Source organism: Dendrobates tinctorius, unplaced genomic scaffold (assembly GCF_039654945.1).
Source record: "Dendrobates tinctorius isolate UK_male_01 unplaced genomic scaffold, ASM3965494v1 ptg000044l, whole genome shotgun sequence".
Taxonomy (NCBI): Eukaryota; Metazoa; Chordata; class Amphibia; order Anura; family Dendrobatidae; genus Dendrobates; species Dendrobates tinctorius.
The window spans coordinates 19022523-19047722 of record NW_027361712.1 but is presented as its reverse complement, the minus strand read 5'-3'; the positions used below and the strand labels follow the sequence as shown (position 1 = coordinate 19047722).

Below are 25200 nucleotides of genomic sequence, written 5' to 3'. Positions count from 1 at the left end.
CAGAATGTGACAGACACAGGAGGGGGCAGAAGGTGACAGTAATGACACAGGAGGGGGCAGAATGTGAGACACAGGGGCAGAATGTGACAGTAAGACACAGGATGGGGCAGAATGTGACAGTGAGACACAGGAGGGGGCAGAAAGTGAGACATGGGGGCAGAATGCAAGACATGGGGGCAGAATGTGACAGTAAAACACAGCAGGGGGCAGAATGTGACAATGAGACACAGGAGGGGGCAGAATGCGAGACATGGGGGCAGACTGTGACAGTGAGACACAGGAGGGGGCAGAATGTGACAGTGAGACACAGGAGGGGGCAGAATTTGACAGACACAGGAGGGGGCAGAAGGTGACAGTAATGACACAGGAGGGGGCAGAATGTGAGACACGGGGGCAGAATGTGACAGTAAGACACAGGAGGGGGCAGAATGTGACAGTGAGACACAGGAGGGGCAGAATGTGACAGTAAGGCTAGTTTCACATTAGCGTTTACGGCCGCAGCGTCGGGCTGTGCACGGCCGCTGCTAAGGTCCGCCCCTGCCGCGCCTCCGCCGGTAGCTCCGCCTACAGACGCATGACACTGCATGCGTCCTGCGTCCCCTATCTTTAGCACTGGGGACGCAGGCCATGCGCAATATGCGTTTGGCGGCGCATGCGTCCTTTTGACGCTGTGCCGAGAGCACCAAATTGCAACCTGTTGCATTTGGCGCTGGTCGGCGCAGCGTCAAAAGGACGCATGCGCCGCCAAACGCATACTGCGCACGGCCTGCATCCCCAGTGCTAAACATAGGGGACGCAGGACGCATGCAGCGTCATGCGTCTGTAGGCGGAGCTACCGGCGGAGGTGCGGCAGGGGCGGACCTTAGCAGCGGCCGTGCGCAGCCCGACGCAGCCCGGCGGAGGCGCGGCAGGGGCGGGGCTTAGCGGCGGCCGTGCGCAGCCCGACGCTGCGGCCGTAGATGCTAATGTGAAACTAGCCTAAGACACAGGAGGGGGCAGAATGTGACAGTGAGACACAGGAGGAGGCAGAATGTAAGGCACACAGGCAGAATGTGACAGTAAGACACAGAAAGGGGAAGAATGTGAAAGTAGGACACAGGAGGGGGCAGAATGTGAGTGAGACACAGGAGGGGCAGAATGTGAGGCACGAGGGCAGAATGTGACAGTAAGACACAGGAGGCGGCAGAAGGTGAAAGTGAGACACAGGACGGGGCAGAATGTGAGACACAGGGGGCAGGATGGGAGACACATGGTGCAGGATCATGGGGCAGGATGGATACGATGTAGACGGGGCATGATCGGGAGATCATATGGGGGCAGAATGGATACTCATGAGGGCAGGATGAGAGAAAATATGGCTGAAGCCAGGAATGAGACACACGGGGGCCAGGATGGGGGATATTATTACCATAGGGGCTAATTAAGGGATATTATTACTGCAGTGATGTATTTATTTTTTTTTTTGAGGATACTGTTTTAAATGGGGGGGGCGGTCCTGTTACTGTGCAGAGCGACACTATGTCGCCTTTTTTTCTTCATCTGGTGTAGTGTAGAAGTAATGTGTTCTGCAAACGGAGCTCTAGATAATGCTGTTATTTCCTGCAGAGACGAGCCCTGGCTGGAAGACGTGATGGCGGTGTGTGCTGGATGAATGATGAAAAACAAAGATGAAGAACTTCACCTAGAGACGTCACTGGTGAGTCAGTGTGTTACCTGTACACTGACACTATACACTATATACAGAGTGCCTTTGTACAATGTCACCAGTGGTCACTGTATTACCTATACACTATATACAGAGTGCCTTTGTACAATCTCACCAGTGATCACTGTATTACCTGTACACTGGCACTATATACAGAGGTCCTGTGCATAATGTCACCGGTGATCACTGTACTACCTGTACACAGACACTACATGCTAAGTACAGATCTCCTGTGTATAATAACACTTATGGTGATAGTATTATGTTTTTTTATTAATGATCAGTATTGTAGTATTCAGTCATCATGTGGTGGTATTTTGTGGTCTGGGCATGGTGCCGTGGTATTTGTTCCTTGTATGTACTATTATTCTGTCACTGGTGGTAATATGTGGTCTGGTCAAGGTGTGGCTGTATTTGTTACTTGTATGTGGTATTATTGGTCACCATGTGGTGGTAATATGTGGTTGGGACATGGTGTGGTGGTATTTGTCCCTTGTATGTGCTATTATTCTGTCTCTGTGGTGGTAATATGTGGTCTGGTCATGGTGTGGCTGTATTTGTTCCATGTATGTGGTATTATAGGTCACTATGTGGTGGTAATATGTGGTCTGGTCATGGTGCAGTGGTATTTGTTCCTTGCATGTGATATTATTCGGTCACTATGGTAGTAATATGTGGTCTGGTCATGGTGTGGCTGTATTTGTTCCTTGTATATGGTGGTAATATGTGGTCTGGACATGGTGCTGTGGTATTTGTCCCTTTGGATGTGATATTATTGGTCATTTTAAAAATTGAAAAATAAATAAAAAATATCCCTAAATTGTATTGGATATTTTAGCAAATGTTTAATAGGTTAGAGTAGAGTAGGGCCCGGCCAAAAGAGTCTACCTTGTTGTGGTGGCAGATTTAAAAATTCTTTTGGCCAAAACAAGAGCTGCTGGCTAGATGTGTGATCTGGTAACGGGAACTGTTAATGTGTGACTGATGAGAAGTGCAGTTTTTCCAAGAGAGGTGGGACTGTGGACAGTTTGAGGGGTGGAGGTGGGGCTGGGGGTGGAGCCTGGGTGGAGTCTCAAGGGGGCCCCAAAAATTTTGCCAGTATGGGGCCCCGAAATTCCTAGTGGTAGCCCTGGGTTCACATAACCGCAAGCGTGCATGGCGCATATGCAGGATTACAACGCCAAATAGGTTAGTGTGACGTCCATTATAATGAAGTCAGGAGGCAGGGAAGAAGCCTGGAAGAAATCATTAACATAAAAGATTATAAATGAATTTCTCAAGATCTGCACCACAGCTATGAGGCATAAAGTCAAGACTGGTTTAACCACTCTATTACCTGTATGCCCATAGTAATAGATCAAAATCGTCCAGGGAGTGACAGATTTATTTATATCAATAATCTCCTTACTGTAGTATGTGTGAAGGTGACAGGTCCTCTTTAAGCTAGAATGCTAAAGAAAATTATTTCACTTTGAAATGAAAGTTACATTCAACTCTAACTAACATCTTTAGAGACATATGCTCACCTTGCAGTTACTTCTAGCATCACTGCAGCAAGCTAAAATCATAGATGCATTCTCTGATACGGATGTACACATTAGATTTCAAACAAGGAGTCATCTGTTTCTTTAGAAAGAAGTCAGTTTTTTAAATTTCCACTTGTCTTACCTGCCCATCTGTCCATATTGATAAAAGCACTGTTGAGGAGTAACTGGAATACAAAATGGTTAAGTAAAGTTATGTCTATTTTCCACCATTTAAAAAAATTCCTCACGTCACTCACTGAATGTTTTGATTGGAGTAATAACATGATATGCTCCTTATGTTCTTATTCCATTTACAAAGGGTATTTTCTCAGATGGTATTAGTCTGCAGCACTATCGAAAACTATGATTCAAAATTGCACTGTATTAACAGAGTTGTGATCTCAATCCGATCACCCCTGAAGCCTCTTCTCACCTTCATGGCCAAGCCAATTTTTACAATTCTGACCAGCGTCACTCTGGAACGCTTAAATAGATACCAGTAATTCTGAGACTTTTTTTTTCGTGACACATTGTATTTTATGTTAGTGATAAATTTTGGTCGCTATTTTTTGTGTTTATTTGCAAAGATATCGGAATTTTGGAGAAAATTTTGCAAACTTTAATTTTTATGCCATTAAACCAGAGCGTTATACCACACAAAATACTGTAGTTAATAAATAACATGTATCACATGTCTACTTGACTTCAGCGTCATTTGTGAAACATAATTTTTTGTTAGGAAGTTAGAAAGGTTAAAAGTTTATCAGCAATTTCTGACAACATATTAGACAGCACCACGTTCGAGAGAAATTGCGCAAGAAATTGTGGGGTCTAGTTTCACCTTTTAACCCTTGGATACCTGACAAATTTGAAGCAAATACAAAAATTGCATTTTTACTAGCAAAATTTCATATATCCACATCTCAATGTCATAAAATTCTGTGAGGCACCTATGAGTTCGAAGTACTCACTAAACCCCTAGATGAATTCTTTGAGGGGTCTAGTTTCCAAAATGGGGTCACTATTTTTAGGGACCACATCACATTTGAAGTGACTTTAAGAGATCTACATGACAGAAAATAGACAAAAGTGACACCATTTAAAACACTGCACCCCTCAAACTGCTCAATACCACATTCAAGAAGTTTATTAACTCTTCTTGTGCATCACAGAATTAATGTGCAAGGAAAAAATTAGAATTTTACTTTATCCCATAAAAATATTGTTTTAGCCCCAAATTTTGCATTTTCACAAGGGTAACAGAAGAAAATGGACAGTACAATTTGTTGTGCGATTTCTTCTGAGTATGCGGATACCCCATATGTGATGGAAAACTACTGTTTGGGTGCACAGCAGGGAAAGAGCGCCGATTGACTTTTGGAGTACAAAACGGACTGGAATATATATGGGCATCATGTTGCATTTGTAAAGTCCCTGATGTGCCTAACCAGTAGAAACCCCCGACAAGTGACTCCATTTTGGAAACCACACCCCTCAAGGAATTTATCTATAAGTGTGGTGAGCACCTTAAACTCACATGGGCCTCACAGAATTTATAATGCTAAGCCGTGAAAATGAAAAATACATGATGTATAGGTACATCAAATATCGTGAAGGGGTTAAAGTTAACCTGTCATGTCCGATAATGCTATTAATCTGCAACCATATGGTTAATCTGCAGGTTAATAGCTTTATGAAGGTGCCCAGCCACTAAACTGAAAGTGCAGCACCTGGGAGAAAATGAACTTTATTTCTCCCGGGCGCCGCTGGTTTTTAGCGTGTCCAGAGCAAATACCGTCAATGCTCTAAGCCCTGTTTATATGGGTAAAAGGGTGAATACAAAAGTGTTCCCTGGGACATGCTAAGCAGAGTAGCCAATGAAAATACTGTCCAAGAATGCCCTGTTAAAAATTATTTTCCATGTAAAGTGTGATAACAGTTACTCACCAAGTCTGTCTGAGGCGTTCGCTCAAAAAGGCTACCTCTGACACACCTGGAGCAAGCCACTCCATCTCATAAAGCCCAAACCATAGCCTTCACCCTTTAATCCCTATAAAGGGATTTGGACTTGCGACTGGGCCCCCTGGGTGGCATCCACAGAGTAGTTCACAGTCAAAGTATCGAGCCTGAGTGAATGATAAAGTGGTTGGGTCAGTAACACAAGAAACATAACCAGCGACAGAATCAGAAGGCCATACTTTAGCCAGAGGAATAGCTGGATCAGGTACTGAGAGTTCAGTCAAAAGTCAAGTGAGGCAAGCTAAAGTAAGTGGAGACAGCAGTACTCAGGGTTAGGAGTTGGGTGAAAAACAGGTCAATCATAAGAGAAGAATAGCATCAGACTAGAGAAAATAAACCAAGCACTATAACTGGAAACTCCCAGCAGTATATAAGCTGTTGGACAAAATACACACTCATTCTTTCTAGCTGGACAGCACCACAAGTCCCAATCACACCAGTTTCACTGGCTGGATAGTGGCTGTGCTGTCTAGTGATATTGGCTACAAAGTTTCCTCTACCAACCAGTGCCACCCACAAAATGAAAACAAAGGCACCTCATGGAAGAACATGATATCACTGAAGCTGGTTCCGGTAGGGATGTATCCATTTGAAAATTGTCACTAGAAGTGGGTTATCTCAAGAATTTTAGACAAAGCTTGAAAGTGCAAATTCTGCTGCAAATTTGATTTAATAGTTTTTAAGGTTGAAAAAAGACAAATCCATCGTGTTCAACCTGGAACCTAACAAGTTGATCCAGAGGAAGACAACTCCCCACCCCCATGAAGCAAATGCTAAAGTGGGGAAAAAAGTATTTAGTCAGCCACCAATTGTGCAAGTTCTCCCACTAAAAAAGATGAGAGGCCTGTGATTGACATCATAGGTAGATCACAACTATATATTTTGTTGTGCAAGTTCTTCTGAGCATGCCGATACCCCATATGTAGGGGGAAGCTACTGCACACGGCAGGGCTCGTAAAGGAAGGAGCGCCATTTGACTTTTTGAATGTAAAATATGCTTGAATAATTAGCAGTTGCCATGTCACGTTTGAAGAGCCACTGGTGTGCCTAGACAGTGGAAACCCCCAACAATTGACACCATTTTGGAATCTAGATCCCTTAGGGAACTTATCTAGATTTGTATTTAGCACCTTGAACCCACAGGTGCTTCACAGAAGTTTATAATGTAGAGCTGTGGAAATATAAAAAACACATTTTTACCAAATAAATCTTTTTAGCTCCAAATTTTGCATTTACATAAGGGTAAAAGGAGAAATTGCGTCAGAACAGCAGAACCCCCATAAGTGACCCCATTTTACCAATTATACCTCTCTATGAATTCACCTAGATGTGCAGTGATTATATGGATGTCACAGGTGTGTCATAGACTTTTATACCACTGGGCAATGAAGAAAAAATAATTTACATTTTTACCACCAAGATTGTATTTTAGCCCCAAGTTTTACACTTTCACACAGGGAAGAGGGTAAAAATGGCACCAAAATTTGTCCCACAATTTCTGCTGAATACAGAAGTACCCCATATGTGGCTGTACAGTACCACTTTGCCATACGGAGTGACTCGGGAGGGACAGAGCGCTCTTTGCCTCTTGGATCGCAGATTTTCCTAGACTAGTCTGTGGATTACATATAAAGTGCTAGAAAAGCAGAATCCCCCTCCTCAAGTGACCCCAATTTGGATATTATAACCCTTTCGGAATTTATCTACAGATGTAGTGACGATTTTGACTCCATGGGTGTTTTCCAGAAACAGGCAGCAGTGGGTGTTTCAGAGTGAAAATTGCAAATTGCAGTTGTAGTGACCAGTACATTATGCCCAGCTCATGCTTCTGGAGACACACACCTGTAAATTAGGCGGGCTCTCATCACTACAGAAATGCCAAACATGTGGGCGCTATATGTGGGTTAGGCATACTGGGGCTCAGAAGGGAGGGGGGCATTTGGATTTGGGAGCGGAGAATTTGCTGAATTTCTTTTGGCGAGCGAGGAGCCAATTTGCTTTTCCAGAGGATTTTTGCTACCAGTAACGTGGAAGCCTCCTATATTTCCATTAACAGATGACAGATCTGAGTGGTGACTTGATGTTTTTGTGGATTGAGTAGAAGCTTTTACTGGGAACATTTTACGTAACGTTTGGGATCACAGTTATCCGGCACTCTACCCTGAGCACTTACTTTGGGGTTTCCATCTAAGTCTGATTGACGTGATTTAGATGAAACCCCCAATGGATCCATTCACTATAATGAGGCAGCAGATTACTCTGGACTCCGTCTGGCCTCTGTTCCGCGGTGTCCTTTTCAGAAGTGCACAAAACTGTGGCCGACGGCACTTTTATGCAATCCTAAAAAGATGGACACCTACGAATCAGTACAGCGCATGACACAAAGGGGTTAAATATTTCCCTTTCTACAATCTCTACAGAAACATTAACTGCATTTTTGTCGGGGTGTGAGGACGTTTTTTCTGAGAGGGGGTGTCAGGATTTGCCTAGTCATCGTGAATATGACTGTCCAATTAATCTGACCCCCGGAGCTAAACTACCAAAGTCCAGACAGTATAATCTTTCTGGTCCTGAGACAAAAGCCATAAAGGATTTCATTGCGGAAAGTCTAGAGAAGGAACACATCAGACCATCATCTTTGCCTGTGGCGTCAGGGTTCTTCTTCGTGAAGAAAAAAGAGGTCAGTCTACGTCCCTGTTTAGATTTCCAGGAATTTAATCAAATTAACATCAGAGATCCATACCCCCCTTCCTCTAATTCCTGATTTGTTTAGCCAGGTGGTGGGAGCTAATGTGTTCTCCAAGTTGGATGTAAGGGGGGCCTATAACCTGCTTAGAATCAGAGAAGGGGATGAATGGAAGATGGCGTTCAATACCCCTGTGCGTCATTTCAAGAGTCTTGTCAGGCTTTTTGGTCTGAGCAATGCACCTGTGGTATTTCAGTACTTCATCAATGAGATTTTGCATATTTTGGTGGGTAGGTTTGTGATGGTCTATCTGGATGATACTTTGGTTTACTCTCATGATTTGGAGACACATCTGGGGCATGTTAAACAGGTGCTACAAATATTAAGAGATAACAAATTATATGCTAAACTAGAAAAATCGTCCAGGAGATGCACTTTTTGAGGTACCTGTTGTAATCTTGGTTGAACAAGTAGCTGCTTGTAGTATCTGCGCACGTTCTAAAGTATCGCTATAAAATAACTGCTGTCATTAGTCCAGCAGCGGTTTGTATAGAGCTATCTCAGGATCTTAAGATCCACAATGTCTTCCAAAGTTCTTTGCTCAAGAAGTATGTGGAACCTCTTGAGCCCTCACCCCTACCGCCGCCCCCAATATTGGTCAATGGAAATCTCGAGTTTCAGATTTCAAGGATTGTAGATTCTCGCCTTCAATGTTGTTCCCTACAATATTTGGTGCATTGGAAGGGTTATGGCCCTGAAGAAAGAATGTGGGTCTCGGCATTGGAGGTGAATGCTCCCAGGATGGTTCATTCATTTCACACCTTGTCCTGAGAAGTCTGGTCCTGAGCGTCCGAAGGCCACTCATAGAAGGGGGAGTACTGTCACGGGTATGCCAGAAGCTGCAGAAAGTCGCACTGCTTCTAGCTGCAGAAGGTCTCTGTGTTTGGCTTTGCAGACACCTTCTTAACCCTTCTGACTCTTTGACCCAGCGGCATCCTTTCTCGGGCTCTAACTGACACACCTGGACCTGGGTGTTTATAGACTCCCAGCCTGCTGCTGGGAGTTGCCGGTGATATTTCCATTTCCCCCTGTTGAGGCTTAAAGCTATAGCAGTCAGCTATATTTCTCTTTGGTGTTGCTGGAGGACGTCTGTCTTACATCTCTGAGTCTCCTCAAGATAAGTGTTCCCCTTGTTCGTCTATCCCAGCTGTCTTTACTGTTAGGGGGATCGACTAGTGCTCACCCCATCATTCCCTAAGCAAGGCTTATCGCCAGGGTCAGGCAGGAATTAGGTTCCTGCTCGGTGATAGGTGTAGAACCTATATAGGGACGTTTAGGGCAGACAGGGTGACTTTAGATCTGCCTAGGAGTCTCCACTCCCCCCGTCCTAGTATTGGGCTCCCTTCCCTTCATTCCTTCGTGTTACACTTAGTCTTTCCTAGACTGTGTGTAACAGAAAAATTGTGAATGCTATGTCGCATTTGAAGAACCCCTGACATGTGAAAACAACAGAAACCCCCCACAAGTGACCCTATTTTGTAAACTAGAACCCTCAAAGAATTCATCTAGGGGTTTAGTGAGTACTTCGAACTCATAGGTGCCTCACAGAATTTTATGACATTGAGATGTGGATATATGAAATTTTGCTAGTAAAAATGCAATTTTTGTATTTGCTTCAAATTTGTCAGGTACCCAAGGGTTAAAAGGTGAAACTAGACCCCACAATTTCTTGCGCAATTTCTCTCGAACGTGGTGCTGTCTAATATGTTGTCAGAAATTGCTGATAAACTTTTAACCTTTCTAACTTCCTAACAAAAAATTATGTTTCACAAATGACGCTGAAGTCAAGTAGACATGTGATATATGTTATTTATTAACTACAGTATTTTGTGTGGTATAACGCTCTGGTTTAATGGCATAAAAATTAAAGTTTGCAAAATTGTCTCCAAAATTCCGATATCTTTGCAAATAAACACAAAAAATAGCGACCAAAATTTATCACTAACATAAAATACAATATGTTGTCAGAAATTACTATTAGGCCACATGTCAGGGCTGAGAAAGAAGGAGTGCTATTTGGCTTTTGGAGCACAGATTTTATTAGAATAGTTTGCGGGTGACATTTAAGGAGCCCCGAAGGTACCAGAACAGCAGAAATACCCCAAAAGTGACCCCATTGTGGAAACTGCACCTCTTAATGAATTCATCTACAGCTGCAATGACCATTTTGTAACACCCACACCAGGCTTTATTCTGGAGAATTGCAAATCTGCCAGTCTAGTACCCATACAGTGTGCCCCCATACAGTGTAGCGCCACAGTGACCAGCATCTGCGTCTAGCGATACGCACCCGTAAATTAAGTGCCTTCTCTCCATTACAATAATGCCAAACATGTGCCCTCTTACTGTGGTTTAGGCACAGTGGGGCTTAGGAGGGGGAATTTGCATTTGGGAGTTCAGAATTCACTGGAATTTATTAGAGGGGACGGGTGCTATGTCACTTTTCCAGAGTCTTTGTTCTACCAGTAACGTGGGAATCCCCAAAAGTTCCAGTGACAGATGACGGACCTGAGTGGGAGCTGGTATTGTGTGGGATAAATTAGGGTTTTAATTAGTAACATTATGGGGTACATAATATTCGCTTTCAGAATAAGGCTGTGATCACATTCTTGCGTTCTACGCTGAGCACTTACATGGGGGTTTCTGTGTAAATCACATAAAAATGCATTTAGATGAGGGAACCACCTACCATAAGGCAAATGGAGACACTTCGTACTCCATTTGGTGTCCGCTCCTGCGGTCTCCATCTTTTTAGGCGTGCACAGATCTGTGATTGCCCACACTTGTGGGCTACAAAGACGCCTAAAATGATGGGACACTGCTGGAACACAGACCAGTCCAAAGTGACTCCATCTGCCTCATAAGTTAGTGGTTCTCTCAGTGTTTTGTCTGGATCGCGGTTTTTCGGAATTTAGACGGAAACCCCAACGTAAATGATAAGCGGCGAGCGCAGTGTAAATGTGAGCCGAACATTATTCTGATTTTTGGGAGGTAGAATGAACAAGTAGGCAGCAGTACAAGAATAGTTCTTATTTTTGCGCTGTGCACCGTGCAGTATAAGTGATGAGGCGAATTTATTATTCTGGTCGGTGCAATTACAGCAATACCAGATTTATAGTATTTTTTTTTTCAGGTTTTGCTGCTATCACACAATAAAAATGCTTTTTTACAAAAAGTCTTGTTTTTTTTTCCGCCATATTCTGAGAGCTGTACCTTTTTTTATTTTTTGGCTAACAGAGCTGTATGAGGGCTTATTTTTTGCCGGATGATTTTTTTATACCAGTATGGGGTACATAATATTTTTTGATTGCTTTATATTCTTATTTTTAGGCACCAAATGAACAAAAAAACAGCAATTTAGTTATTGTTTTTATTTTATTTTTTGCGCCCTTCACCGTGTGGTAAAAGTGATAAGACAGATTTGTTTGTTGGGTCTGTACTATTACAGCAATACCAGATTTATATAATTTTGTTTTGTTTTTTTACACACTAAAAACAATATCTTAGCAAAATAAATTTGTTTTTGCATAGTCCTATTCTGAGAGCTGTAACTTTTATTTTTTTGCCGAATGAGCCATTTTAGTGCTTGTTATAAGCGGAACGATTTGTCATTTTCATTTGTATCATTTTTTTACATATGACTTTTTAATTGCTTTTTATTCACATTTTTGTGAGTCACTATGATGAAAAAGCAACATTTTTGGTGTGTTTATTTTTTTTTACAGCATTTGCTAAACGGAATAAATAACGTGCCAGTTTCATAGAGCAGGTCATTTCAGACGCAGCAATACCAATTAGGCCTCTTTCACACTTCAGTTGTTTGATGTCCGTTAAAATCCGCCTTTTTTTTTGCGGATCTGTCATTTTTTCCCATAGGCTTGCATTATCGGCAGATTGTGACGGATGGTCGTCCGTTCCATCCACTATTCGGCGGATCCGCCAGAATTTTGGCATTCACTGTCTGGAGTGGACGGACTCTTTGTAACGTTTTTTGTCTGATCCACCGCCATCCGCCATCTTTTATAATGGGCGCCTATGGGCGGCGGATCCGTTGCTATTCGCCATTTGGTGGAATCCACCGGCGGAATCCACTTTTTTGAGCTGAGCATGCTCCAAAAAGTTGATACTTTTCCAGACAGCCCCAAAACTATATAAACCTGCAAGGTGGGGTTCATTCCTCATCATGCCAGCCATCAAGCAACAAATACCTTATATGATCCTTTGTATAGTATCTTACAAGTGTCTTTATACTTGCAGAATCTTCGAGGAACCCAGCCAGACCGCAAGGAACGCAGCCAGGCCAGAACTGACCCAGCCAGACCGCAAGGAATGCAGCCAGGCCAGAAATGACCAGCCAGAACACAAGGAACGCAGCTAGGCCAGAACTGACCCAGCCAGACCGCAAGGAACGCAGCCAGGCCAGAACTGACCCAGCCATGTCCCCCAAGTTCAAGTAGTGATGTAAGTATAAAGGCCAGAAAGCTTATGTGATCCTTTGTATAGTAGCTTACAAGTGTCTTTATACTTGCAGATTCTTTGAGGGACCCGGACGCCGCCAATCATAATGTCTTCTTCTGGGAGCCCCCGTCACAGCGTCGGCGAATTGAGGTAATTTAAAAAAAAATTTCATTTTTTTTTTCTCTGACGGTAACAGTTTTTTTTAACTCTATATGTATGTATTCTGTTTCCACAGGAAGCTGAATCAGAGAGACTTCCAGGAGACGGGCAAGGTGGAGAAATACCAGGAGAGAGCGCGCAGAGTGTAAGTTTCGCAGATACAGATACGCGCATACATCACACTATACCCAACACATACATTCATCACAGCACACACAATACCTATTCCTCCATAAAAGCACATAATCATTTTTTTCTTTTTTATAGTCTTCACAATCCAGTGCCCGAACTAGAGTTACTCCCAGAACCTCCCAGAGTCATCGAGGTGATAATCATGGTGGTCAGCGAAGAGTAAGTAACATTTTTTTTTTTGTGTTTTATTAATTATTAACTTCATGTGGATTAATTAAGTTGTTTTTTTTGTTTTTTCACAGGCTCCACAGCGTGGTCCCGAACAAGATGTGGAAGAAATGTATATTGATGTGGACACGCATCAATGAGGTGCAAGAGCGGGAGCCGCTGTGGAACATGGTGGACCGCCACCATGCTGACCAACCAACCACTCCATGACAATAGCAGGAAGTATGTTTTGTCGTTATAGACAACTGGGAGGATCTCGAGGAGAGGGACATGGATAAAGCGTGTAAGTATTCACTGTTCAGTAAGTTATGTTGCAGCATGTAATGTTTCCAATACTAACCAATTTGTGTTTTCACTTTCCAGGGCAGATGGTTATCACGAGGTGGCGGTCACTCAGGGATCGCTTCAAAAGGGACTTCAACAAGGAGCTGCAGACCCCGAGTGGATCGGGAGGACGCAGGAGCAGCCGGTATAAATACTACAGAGCCCTGTCGTTCCTCCGGTCGACGATGGTGAGCAGAAGGTAAATATTCCACACCCCATTTATAAAGTAAAAATGTTTACATGTTTTTCTTTCAGCAAGGGCAATATAATCTCAATATATTAATATATATATATTTTTCTTTTACAGCACCGTCTGCAGCACTCGGGAGCCTGCTTCTGAGTTTGCTCCCTCTGGAGCGATCCCACAGGAGACCGCCACCGGGGACCACGGCGAGAGACCCGACCCCTCTGCACCTTCCCTCTTGTCTGGTCCCTCGGCCCCATCCGCCCCATCCACCAGCACTGGAGCAGTAGGGCAGACTTCATCACATGAAGCTGCAGGTGACGAGTTAGAGTTCCCTTTACCCCACCCCTCTGACACTGTCGCAATATGTAGAACAACTTTTGGTTTTGGACGGCAGCACCAGAGAGGTCAGGAAAGGATGTTTTTGACTGAGTTTTTGCAGCTGAATGCATCCTTCCAAAACGCCATAAAACTTTTAGGGCAACAAATAACTTCTGGGTTCAACATGATAAATACAAACATCATGGAACTCAGAAGATTTATGGAGAGGAAGCATTCAGATGCAAACCAGTCGCCGATACATTGTTTTTTTTCAATCGGTACTCAGGCACATGGAAAATCTAGCTCCTGACCTACAGATGCATGTGATGCAAGGCTGTCACAATGCTCTAGTGCAGGCTATGTCCCAAGCCCCTCCACCTACCCATCACCTACCTATTCCAACACCTTCCCCCCCCTCATTCCACTGTCAATCCTCCTACCGTCCATACTCCTACCATCCATTCTTCTACCGTCCATCCTTCTCCGTTGCCGGTTTCCCCATTACATTCTTCCCATTACCTTCATTCACCATTGCATTATTCCCCGTTGACTTCACCGTACCCACCCCCACACACACCTTCAATGTTCCCAACAACCACATCTGTCCAGCAACTCCCCAATCTCATGTTTTCCACCCCCTTCCACTTCTGATCCTGCCCAAACCCGTTCCCAGTCCACCCCCACTCGAAGTGGTCCACCCTGTTAGCCCCTTTGGTAATATCTACACCCACCAGTACCGTCAGTTGTAAAATTGTTTACACAATTGTAAATAGAACATTTTTTGGTTCATTATTGTCTTTCCTTTTTTGTAGTGCTTTGTTAAAAAACATACACAACTTTTGGTAAAGGTACTAAAAGAGTAAAGGTACACAAATTGGTGTACAGGTCAAAACCATACAAACGTTTGGTAATGGTACAAAAGGTGTAAAGGTATTCAAATTGGTGTACAGTTCAAAAACATGCACAACTTTTGGTAAAGGTACAAAAAGGGTAAAGGTACACAAATTGGTATACAGATCAAAAACATACACAACTGTTGGTAAAGGTACAAAAAGGGTAAAGGTACACAAATTGGTGTACAGGTAAAAACAATACAAATTTTTGGTAAAGGTACAAGAGGTGTAAAGGTACACAAATTGGTGTACAGGTCAAAAACATACACAACTTTTGGTAAAGGTACAAAAGGTGTAAAGGTACAGTACAGACCAAAAATTTGGACACCTAATTCAAATAATTTTCTTTACTTTCATGACTATGAAAATTGTAGATTCACTCTTAAGGCATCAAAACTATGAATTAACACATGTGGAATTATGTAATTAACAAAAAAAGTGTGAAACAACTGAAAATATGTCTTATATTCTAGGTTCTTCAAAGTAGCCACATTTTGCTTTGATCACTGCTTTGCACACTCTTGGCATGCTCTTGATGAGCTTCAAGAGGTAGTCACTGGAAATGGTTTTCCAACAGTCTTGAAGGAGTTCCCAGAGATGCTTAGCACTTGTTGGCCCTTTTGCCTTCACTCTGCGGTCCAGATCACCCCAAACCATCTCAATTGGGTTCAGGTCTGGTGACTGTGGAGGCCAGGTCATCTGGCGCAGCACCCCATCACTCTCCTTCATGGTCAAATAGCCCTTACACAGCCTGGAGGTGTGTTTGAGGTCATTGTCCTGTTGAAAAATAAATTATGGTCCAACTAAACGCAAACCAGATGGAATAGCATGCCGCTGCAAGATGCTGTGGTAGTCATGCTGGTCCGGTATGCCTTCAATTTTGAATAAATCCCCAACAGTGTCACCAGCAAAGCACCCCCACACCATCACACCTCCTCCTCCATGCTTCACGGTGGGAACAAGGCATGTAGAGTCCATCCGTTCACCTTTTCTGCGTCGCACAAAGACACGGTGGTTGGAACCAAAGATCTCATATTTGGATTCATCAGACCAAAGAACAGATTTCCACTGGTCTAATGTCCATTCCTTCTGTTCTTTAGCCCAAACAAGTCTCTTCTGCTTGTTGCCTGTCTTTAGCAGTGGTTTCCTAGGAGCTATTTTACCATGAATCATAGAATCATAGAATTGTAGAGTTGGAAGGGACCTCCTGGGCCATCTGGTCCAACCCCCTGCTCAAAGCAGGATTCGCTAAATCATCCCAGTCAGATGTCTGTCCAGCCTCTGTTTGAAGACTTCCATTGAAGGAGAACTCACCACTTCTCGTGGCAGCCTGTTCCACTCATTGATCACTCTAACTGTCAAAAAGTTTTTTCTAATATCTAATCTGTGTCTCCTCCCATTCAGTTTCATCCCATTGCTTCTAGTCTTTCCTTGTGCAAATGAGAATAAAGTTGATCCTTCTACAATGTGACAGCCCTTTAGATATTTGTAGACAGCTATTAAGTCTCCTCTCAGTCTTCTCTTTTGCAAACTAAACATTCCCAAATCCTGCAACCTTTCCTCATAAGACAGGGTTTGCAGACCGGTCACCATTCTGGTCGCTCTTTTCTGAACTTGCTCCAGTTTGTTGATGTCTTTTTTAAAATGTGGTGCCCAAAACTGGACACAATATTCCAGATGAGGTCTGACCAAAGAGGAGTAGAGGGAAATAATGACTTCACGTGATCTAGACTGTATGCTTCTGTTAATACATCCTAGAATTGCATTTGCAAGGCCTGCTGCACAAAGTCTCCTCTTAACAGTTGTTGTAGAGATGTGTCTGTTGCTAGAACTCTATGTGGCATTGACCTGGTCTCTAATCTGAGCTGCTCTTTTGTTTTCAATGTTTTATTTATTGAAAATTATTGGCAACATGACAGCAATGCAGTAAATCCAACAATGCAGGCGTAATACAGCACAAGTAAACAATACAGTGTTCAGAGGACCGTGCCGGTCTCAAGAATGGTTATGAAAAAGCTGAAGATTGACCAAGTCTACAGGGATGTAAACACCAACTCCGCCGTCAGAACATTGTTACCATGAAGAACGATCAATTCTTACTTGTTATTAACACATAAACATACATTTGGAACAGAACTGGTGCCCCGATGTTCAATAATAAACCTTCTGATGAAACAATTGACTTAGTAGGAACCAAATCAGAGCCTAAAGAAAGGGGTGAAAAAACCACAGGAGTGTACCAATAGAACAGATGGGGGGTAGGGAGTCGAGGGGCGGGGGAGGTTGGTGGGAGGTCCGTAGACACGCTGCTCAAGTCTAAGATTCAAGATGTAGGGTTCTGATTTCCTGTACGACACCCAAGGAGTCCAGACATGCGAGAAGGCAGAAAAGCTATGTGTAGAAAGTGCTACCAATTTTTCAGAAAGATACAGTTGGTCAATTTTAGCTAATAACTGGCTCAAGCTTGGTATATTAGACGTATGCCAAAATGTAGGTAGGAGGAGCTTGCCAGCTGTAAGTATGAAGGAGGCCAGTTTAGATATGGCTTTATTATTTGGAACAATTGGAAGATTGAGGAAAACATGTTCCGGTGTGAATTTTATATGGGTACGTACTACCTCATTCAAAACCTGGGATACCGTTTCCAAAATTTTTGTATGGTGTGACAGGACCACCAGATATGTAGATATGACCCTCTGTCCTTCTCGCATCTCCAACACAAGTCCGACAAGGTGGGAAGCCTTTTGTGCAACATGAGGGGTGTTGTATACCAGTGAGTCAATATTTTATAGCTATTTTCTTGAGCTCTCACACAGTGTGAAGGGCCATATGAAAATTTATATATTAGGTTAGTTTGGGAGTCACAAAAAAAGTGACCTAACTGTCCTTCCCATCTCCGCACAAAGGCTCTTTTTTGAGAAACTTGCTGTAAAAGCAACATATTATAGAGGGCGGAGAGCACTTTTTTCGGGGTTTTTGTTTGGGAGCACAGTATTTCAAAAGTGGTTAAAGGTCGTGTAATGTCGCATTTATCATGGCTTGGCGTAGAGATTCATAATTTAAGAAGGTATAATTAGATATTGTGGGTAGTGCTTTCATATCTTGAAAGGGTATAATAGTCCCCTCTTTATATAACTGATCCAATAGAGGTGATTTATCTGTTGATGTAGGTTTCACCAATCCCGCTGCCATGACATCCGAAACCTTAGCAAGCGGTGAGGGGGGTCGGCGTTAAATAAAATGCCACTGACTTCCAGCATTTAATTGCCGCCCTAGTAAGGAGATTCGGGAAGGTAATTTTAGGTGTCGCTGCAGGAGAGGATAACAGAGCGCAGTTGAGTCGGAGCCATCTGCTCTTCAATATTGAGCCAGGGTTTCTCGCCAGTCTTCCTGACCCATTCAACAGTCCTTGATAGGACAGCAGCCAAATAGTAAGTGCGGATATTAGGGGCTCCCATGCCACCTTTCCCTCTGGGCAATGAGAGTGTATGTGAGTTAAGTCTCGGCCTATGTTTATTCCAAATATACTTAAAGATAGAACAATTGATCTGGGCTAGGAACGACCTAGGCAAATCTATGGGCAGCATCTGAAATAGATAGATTAATTTAGGCATGAGGATGCTCTTGATCAGGTTTTTTTCTGCCCATCCAGGATAGGTATGGGGCCCTCCATCTTTTAGTCTGGTCTGCAACAAAACTAAGAAGCGGTTTTTAATTTAAACTGAATAAGTCTTTAAAGGACGGACTAATTTTAATACCCAGATACTTTATATAATTGCCCGGCCAGTGGAAGGGGAATTGTGACTTAAAATCATTTATAGTGCTAGCAGGTATATGTATGCCCAGTGCTTCGGATTTAGATGGGTTAATTTTGAATTTAGACAGAGCCGTATCTCTCTAGAATCCGCATAAGGGCTGGTATGCCTCTGTGGGGACAAAACATAGTAACTAATAAATCGTCAGCAAAGGCCATGGTTTTATGCGTTAAACCCCGTATGGACACCCCCTCTATGTATTTGCATAAATTTATAGCTTTGATAAGCGGCTCCATCACCATTATGAATAATAATGGCGAGAGAGGGCATCCCTGCCTTGTTCCATTATGAAGCTCAAATGAGTTGGTAAGGGAGTTATTAAGTTTAATTCTTGCTGTGGGGTGAGAATACATTTGCAATATTGCCGCTACCAGCAGAGGGGGAAAATTAAAGCTAAGGAGGGTTTCCTGCAAGAAGGTCCAATCTACTCTGTTGAATGCTTTTTCCGCGTCTGTGCCTAATAGCACCAAGGGTATCCTATGGAAATCAGAATATTGCAACAAATGTAGAACTCTCCATGCATTTTCCTTGCCCTCTCTACCGCTAATGAAGCCAGTCTGATCTGGGGAGATCAGTTTAGGTAAATACTCCGCAATGCGCCGCGAGCATACTGGCATATATTTTTGGATCCACATTCAGTAAGGAAATGGGTCTGTAGTTACTACAAAATTCTGGGTCCTTGCCTTCCTTGTAGATTAGAGAAATATGAGCTTCCAGGGATTGGGGAGGGAAGAAGTTACCTTGGAGTATTTCATTACAAAGATTAAGTAAGTGAGGTTCTAGGGAGTCCGAAAAGGTTTTATAATAGATAGCAGGAAATCCAGCGGGGCCGGGGGCCTTCCCTGAGGTACTGTTCGAAAGAGTAGATCGGACCTCCCCTCGGGTGAAGGGCCTAGTGAGGAATTTTTGTTGTTCTGATGTAAGTTTGGGGAGATTAAGGCTAGCTTAAAAGGACTGGATTTCTGCTTGTTTTCGTAACCTGTCCGCGTCAGATTCATCAGGTTTCAAATTGTAAAGGCTTGAATAATATTTTAAGAATTCCTGTGAAATTTGTCCAATGTCAGATGTTTTACTGCCACTGGAGGTTTTCAGGGGGTGAATAAAAGTCTTAGCTTGTCTAACTTTGATTAATGACATCATTAAGTCTAGAGGCCTTATCGCCATGTACATACATATAATTTCTCCAACTAATGTACTGCTTTGCGGACTGCTTATTCAGCAGATCCTTTAGTTGTAAGCACTTGGCTGTCAGTGCCTCCAGATTCTGACGTAGTAAGGTTCTATTATGTTGTTTTTCTAAATTAACTGTCTCTTCATAAATATCTTGTATTGCCTTTTTGCGCTGTTTGTTGAGGTGAGAAGCTATAGAAATTAGTTCCCCTCTGACCACTGCTTTGTGAACCTCCCATATCATTGGAAAGCTCACCTCTGGAGAAACATTATTCTTAAAATAGTCTGTTAGAATGTTTCTGACTCGTTGTTTGTTAGTGTCTGAGGTTAGAATTGAATCATTTAGCCACCATGAGCGATACCCGGAATGGGGTTTTGAAGTTGAAAACCGTACTGCAACTATCGAGTGGTCCAAGTGTACTGAGGGAAGAATTTCTGCTTTAAATAGGTTCGGCAACAAAGATCTAGGTAGGAAAATATATTCGATTCTGTGGTAGGAATTATGGGGATGGGAGAAAAAAGTGTAGTCAAGGTCATTAGGGTGCATATGTCGCCACACATCTATTAATGAAAGACTATGCAGGGATTTCTTTATCCTGTTAATATTTTGGTATGAAATCTGACATTTTTTTGTGGACGAGTCCAAGATTGAGTCTAGAGGTATATTAAGGTCTCCTCCAAGAAGTGGTATGCCCTCTAAGAAGGAGCGGAATTGATTTAGTTTGGATGTAATCCATTTAATTTGTTTTTTGATGGGGGCGTATAAGTTGCCAATAGTGACCAAGGTTCCTGCCAGTAGGCCTTGTATAAAAATATATCTCCCCTCTGGGTCAACCAGTGAGTCAGATAGTAAAAAAGAAGTATTCTTGTCAAATGCAATTGACACCCCTCTAGAACTCTTCTAGGGGGAAGTTGCTTGGTACCACTGGTTGTAATATGAACTATCAAAAGAGGGAAGTTTCTCAATTTGAAAGTGCATTTCTTGCAAAAGAAGAATATTAAAATTTTCCTTTTTCAACCAATTCAGTGTCTGTGCTCTTGGGATAGGTGAATTTAAGCCATGTGTGTTAAAGCTTGCTAATTTTAGTGTACTTTGATTAGCTTCCATATAAATTGAAGTGAGTGTGCGGACCTTTGTTCTGCAGTGTGACCTCACAGGACCAACCCGGGGAGGACATGGGCAAAAACAAGGGGTAATTGTAGTATAGTGGTATTAAGTTTACTTTAACTGGGGTAGTGCACTGGTCAATGCCAGTGCAAATAATAGTAACATAAACCATGTTGATTTGAGACAATTAACATTTCAAAAGGGGGGGGGGGAGTGATTATGATGCCGCCAGTGTCACAGGCCTCATGTATAAACACCTCTTTCCCATCTCTTGGAGCAATGCCTGCCCCCTCACTCACAGTCAAGATATATCAAAGTGGATCGAGCAGGCCCCCCGAGAAAGGAAACAACAATAAACTGTACTGAGTAGTGCTCTACTCACATGAGGTCCATGAAATCCGCCATAGATATCGATTGATGCCGCAGTTTGACCTTTCTACCTGAAACGAAAATTAGAACACAAAAAGAAAACACAGGTATACAATAAAGTCAAACTAAGCAGCCTCCAGATGACTCTATCGTTGCTGATCGGCCATATCCAACAGGCAGTTCCCATGTCGTGGACAAGTCCTTGTCTTAGGCCATCAGCTCGTCAGTTTTCTTCAACCGGATAAATAGATTTAGGCTTTGCTGCTTTACGCCGGTTTCGAGTGGACCTTGCTGATTGGACCAGATTCCAAGGCTCGGGCCGGGACAGAGGGTGTAGTGAAGGAACTGGATGGTATTGCTCTATATCCGGATACTTTTCCAGAACTATCCCCAGCTCTTTGCACGCCTCTTGGATTTCTGCCGAGTTCCTGGCCTGGATGCGTTTGTCCTTGGAAGTTATTGCAATGCCAAATGGGTACAACCAGCGGTATTGGTTATGGCGCAAAGCCTCAGTAAGGGGTTTTAGAAGATGTCGTCCTGAAAGATTAAGATTGGGGAATCCTCAAATGTTATACTTTCTGCTTCCCTTGAACGTCTTATTATTAAATCCTTAGTACGATAATCCAAAAAACGGCAAATGACATACCGGGGAGGGTCTCCCATTTTGGGTCTTGGTTTTAACGACCTATGTGCCCTTACTATCTCAAATTGTGAGGGGTCGTCTTGAGACAGAAGTTTAGAAAATATTTCAATCAAGGTTGTGGACAGCGCTTCAGCCGCTACTGATTCAGGGATGCCCTTTATCCGCAAGTTATTCCTTCTTTCTCTATTGTCATAATCCTCAAGGATAGAATATATTTGGTTGATATGTTCTCCTTGGCTCTGTGAGTAAGCTATAGCCTCATTGGTTTGCTGGATTATGGTAGAATTGGATGCCTCGAGCGTGTCCACCCTGTGGCCTATTTGTGAGATTTCTTGCTTAATGACGGATAAGTCTTTGACTACCGGTTCAAGAGATTTAGTAAGTATCCTCTTTATGAAGGATCTAGAGACAGGTTGGTCTCCCATGCTACCATTGTCCTCCATATCGCTTACTATGTCTGATTCAGAGTCGCCTTGAGAGTGCTGATCCATGGGCACTAGAGGTTTGGATTTAGTCGCGGTGGATTTAGTTTGTTTTTTATTAAGGAATATATTCATATCTACTTGAGTTAGAGAAGCTTTAGATCCAGAAGAAACTGATGTGGATCTACCAATCTTGACCATCTTTAGACGTTGCAATTCAGCGATATCGGGTAGCTATTTTAGCGTCATTCACATTCCTCCCGTATAAATTTTCATGAAGGTAGTCACATTTTTAAAGGATGCGCAAGTAGTTAGGTTTGTCCTTTATTTTGAGATAGATGGATGCTAATCCTCAAAGTGACCACTTGGTGTCACTATTATCTCAGCAATGAGTCTGATTCTAAAGAGAGTGTCCTGAATCTTTATTTCTGCTTTCCTGGGACCTCTAGTCTGAGAAGAAAAACACTCAGAGGAAAAATAAAACGAGGGTTAACTCTTCAGGACATACAGTGTCCCCTTTCTTCCCCAATCTCCTTCGCCTTTATGGCCTCTCCTGTTTCTCTCCCTTCCTTCCTTCTCCTCCTCCCCTCCTTCAGACCCAGACCCTGTTTTTTGATGTCTTCAGTGAATTATATTTTTATTGTATATTTTCTCTCCCTCCTTCCCGTCTCCCCCTCTCTTCAGCCATGACTCTGGGTGTGATTTTATCTCAGAGCCGGTTTGTGCTGTGCTCCCAGCTTCAGCCCTAGCGTTGCCTCTCCCTGCAATATGGCGCCGGCCAGGGGCTGGAAAGAGTCCAGAATGTTACCAATGTCCCCGGGTCTCGCTCGGGTAGCTTCAGATCCCGGTGACAGGCAGGCCTGCAGCCAGGGAAGTCAGGAGCAGGAGAAGAATTCACCACACTCCCCAGCAGAGGTATGTAATCTGTCTGAGCTGCTGTTAACCTGCAATTTCCGAGGCTGGTGACTCGGATAAACTTATCCTCCGCAGCAGAGGTGACTCTTGGTCTTCCTTTCCTGGGGCAGTCCTCATGTGAGCCAGTTTGTTTGTAGCTCTTGATGATTTTTGCCACTGCAATTGGGGACACTTTCAAAGTTTTCTCAATTTTTTGGACTGACAGACCTTCATTTCTTAAAGTAATGATGGCCACTCATTTTTCTTTACTTAGAATTTTTATTATGGCAAGAAAAAAGCAGCTAACAGTCTATTCAGTAGGACTATCAGCTGTGTATCCACCAGACTTCTGCACAACACAACTGATGGTCCCAACCCCATTTATAAGGCAAGAAATCCCACTTATTAAACCTGACAGGGCACACCTGTTAAGTGAAAACCATTTCCGGTGACTACCTCTTGAAGCTCATCAAGAGAATGCCAAGAGTGTGCAAAGCAGTAATCAAAGCAAAAGGTGGCTACTTTGAAGAACCTAGAATATAAGACATTTTCAGTTGTTTCACACTTTTTTGTTAATTATATAATTCCACATGTGTTAATTCATAGTTTTTATGCCTTCAGAGTGAATCTACAATTTTCATAGTCATGAAAATAAAGAAAACTCTTTGAATGAGAAGGTGTGTCCAAACTTTTGGTCTGTACTGTACACAATTGGTGTACAAGTCAAAAACATACACAACTTTTGGTAAAGGTACAAAAGGTGTAAAGGTACACAAATTGGTGTACAGGTCAAATTCAAACACAACTTTTGTTAAACAAATTGGTGTACAGGTACCAAAAATAAAAAACCAAAAGGGAAAACTTACAAAGTTTTGGTTATAAAAAAGGAACCTTGGTATAATCTAAAAAAAAAAAATTTTTTTTTTAAATCATGTCATCTTGCCAGTCAACTCTTCCTTCTAGTGAGAGAAAGTAGTCTGCAAATGTGTTCCGCATTTTGGAAACTGACACAGAACTCAGGACACTTGTATGTTGGTAATCCCACAAGGTGGTTTCCGACACATTTTCATCAATGGAAACTGGTTCCTTGGAAATGACAAAATTGCGCAGGACCACACACGCCTTCACCACCTCATCCACTGTCTCAGTTTTCAATTTTATAGCAGTTAACAGGACTTGCCATTTTGCAGTTAAAACCCCAAAATCGCACTCCACCACTCTTCGCGTTCTTGTTAAGCAATAGCTGAAGATTTTTTTTTGCTTTGCGTCAATCCACTACTCCCGTATGGCTTGAGAAGATGTTTGGAAAGTTGAAATGCTTCATCTCCAACACACACAAATGGCATTGGTGGGCCTGAGGTTCCAGGGAGTGGTCTTGGAGGTGGGAATTAAAAAGTTTCTCCATATAAACGACGCCCCATTGCAGACATCTTAAAAACCTGGGAATCATTTGATCGACCATACGCACCAATATCCACCGCGATGAATTTGCATTTTGAGTCTGCAATGGCCATCAGTACAATTGAAAAAATTTTCTTATAATTGAAATATTCTGAACCAGATCCAACGGGTTTCACAATCCTTATGTGCTTCCCATCCACTGCACCAACACAATTTGGAAACTGGCATATTTCTTGAAATTGGTCAGCAATCTCCAGCCATCTGTCCTGTGTTAGATGTGGTATGTACTCCTCCTGTAAACAATCCCACAATGCCCGGCAGGTCTGTTGTACTTATTTCGGATATTGTCGATATCCCCAGCCTGAACTGGTAATGGAGGGAGGTAAGCAATTCTCCAGTTGCAAGGAATCTGTAAAAAAAAAAGGCAAAAAAAATAATTAATACAAACTACCAGCAACAATATTACACTAGAAGTCTGCAGAATCAGAAACCATTTAAAAAAAAAGAAACTTACCGAAGGGTCACCATCAGACGCTCCGCCGGTGATATTGAAAACCGCAAGTAGGTGTCCCTTCCCTGGATTTGATCTCCAACACGCTCAACCAAAATCTCGAAGTAGTCCAGTCTCATCCGCACATAATTAAAGAACTTCTCTGGGTTATTCCTCAATTCAAGATAAAGCG

The 25200-nt window shown here is 42.8% G+C and overlaps 1 protein-coding gene across 3 annotated transcripts in view; it reads right to left on the bottom strand.

Moving 5' to 3' along the window:
- The window catches only part of RNF212B (ring finger protein 212B), a 585489-nt gene that overhangs the window by 264500 nt on the left and 295789 nt on the right, over positions 1 to 25200 (bottom strand). For all 3 annotated transcript variants that reach the window (XM_073575552.1, XM_073575554.1, XM_073575553.1), the window contains one exon: positions 3374 to 3416. In XM_073575552.1, the coding sequence (XP_073431653.1) occupies positions 3374 to 3416 (43 nt within the window). The remainder of the gene's footprint in view (positions 1 to 3373; positions 3417 to 25200) is intronic.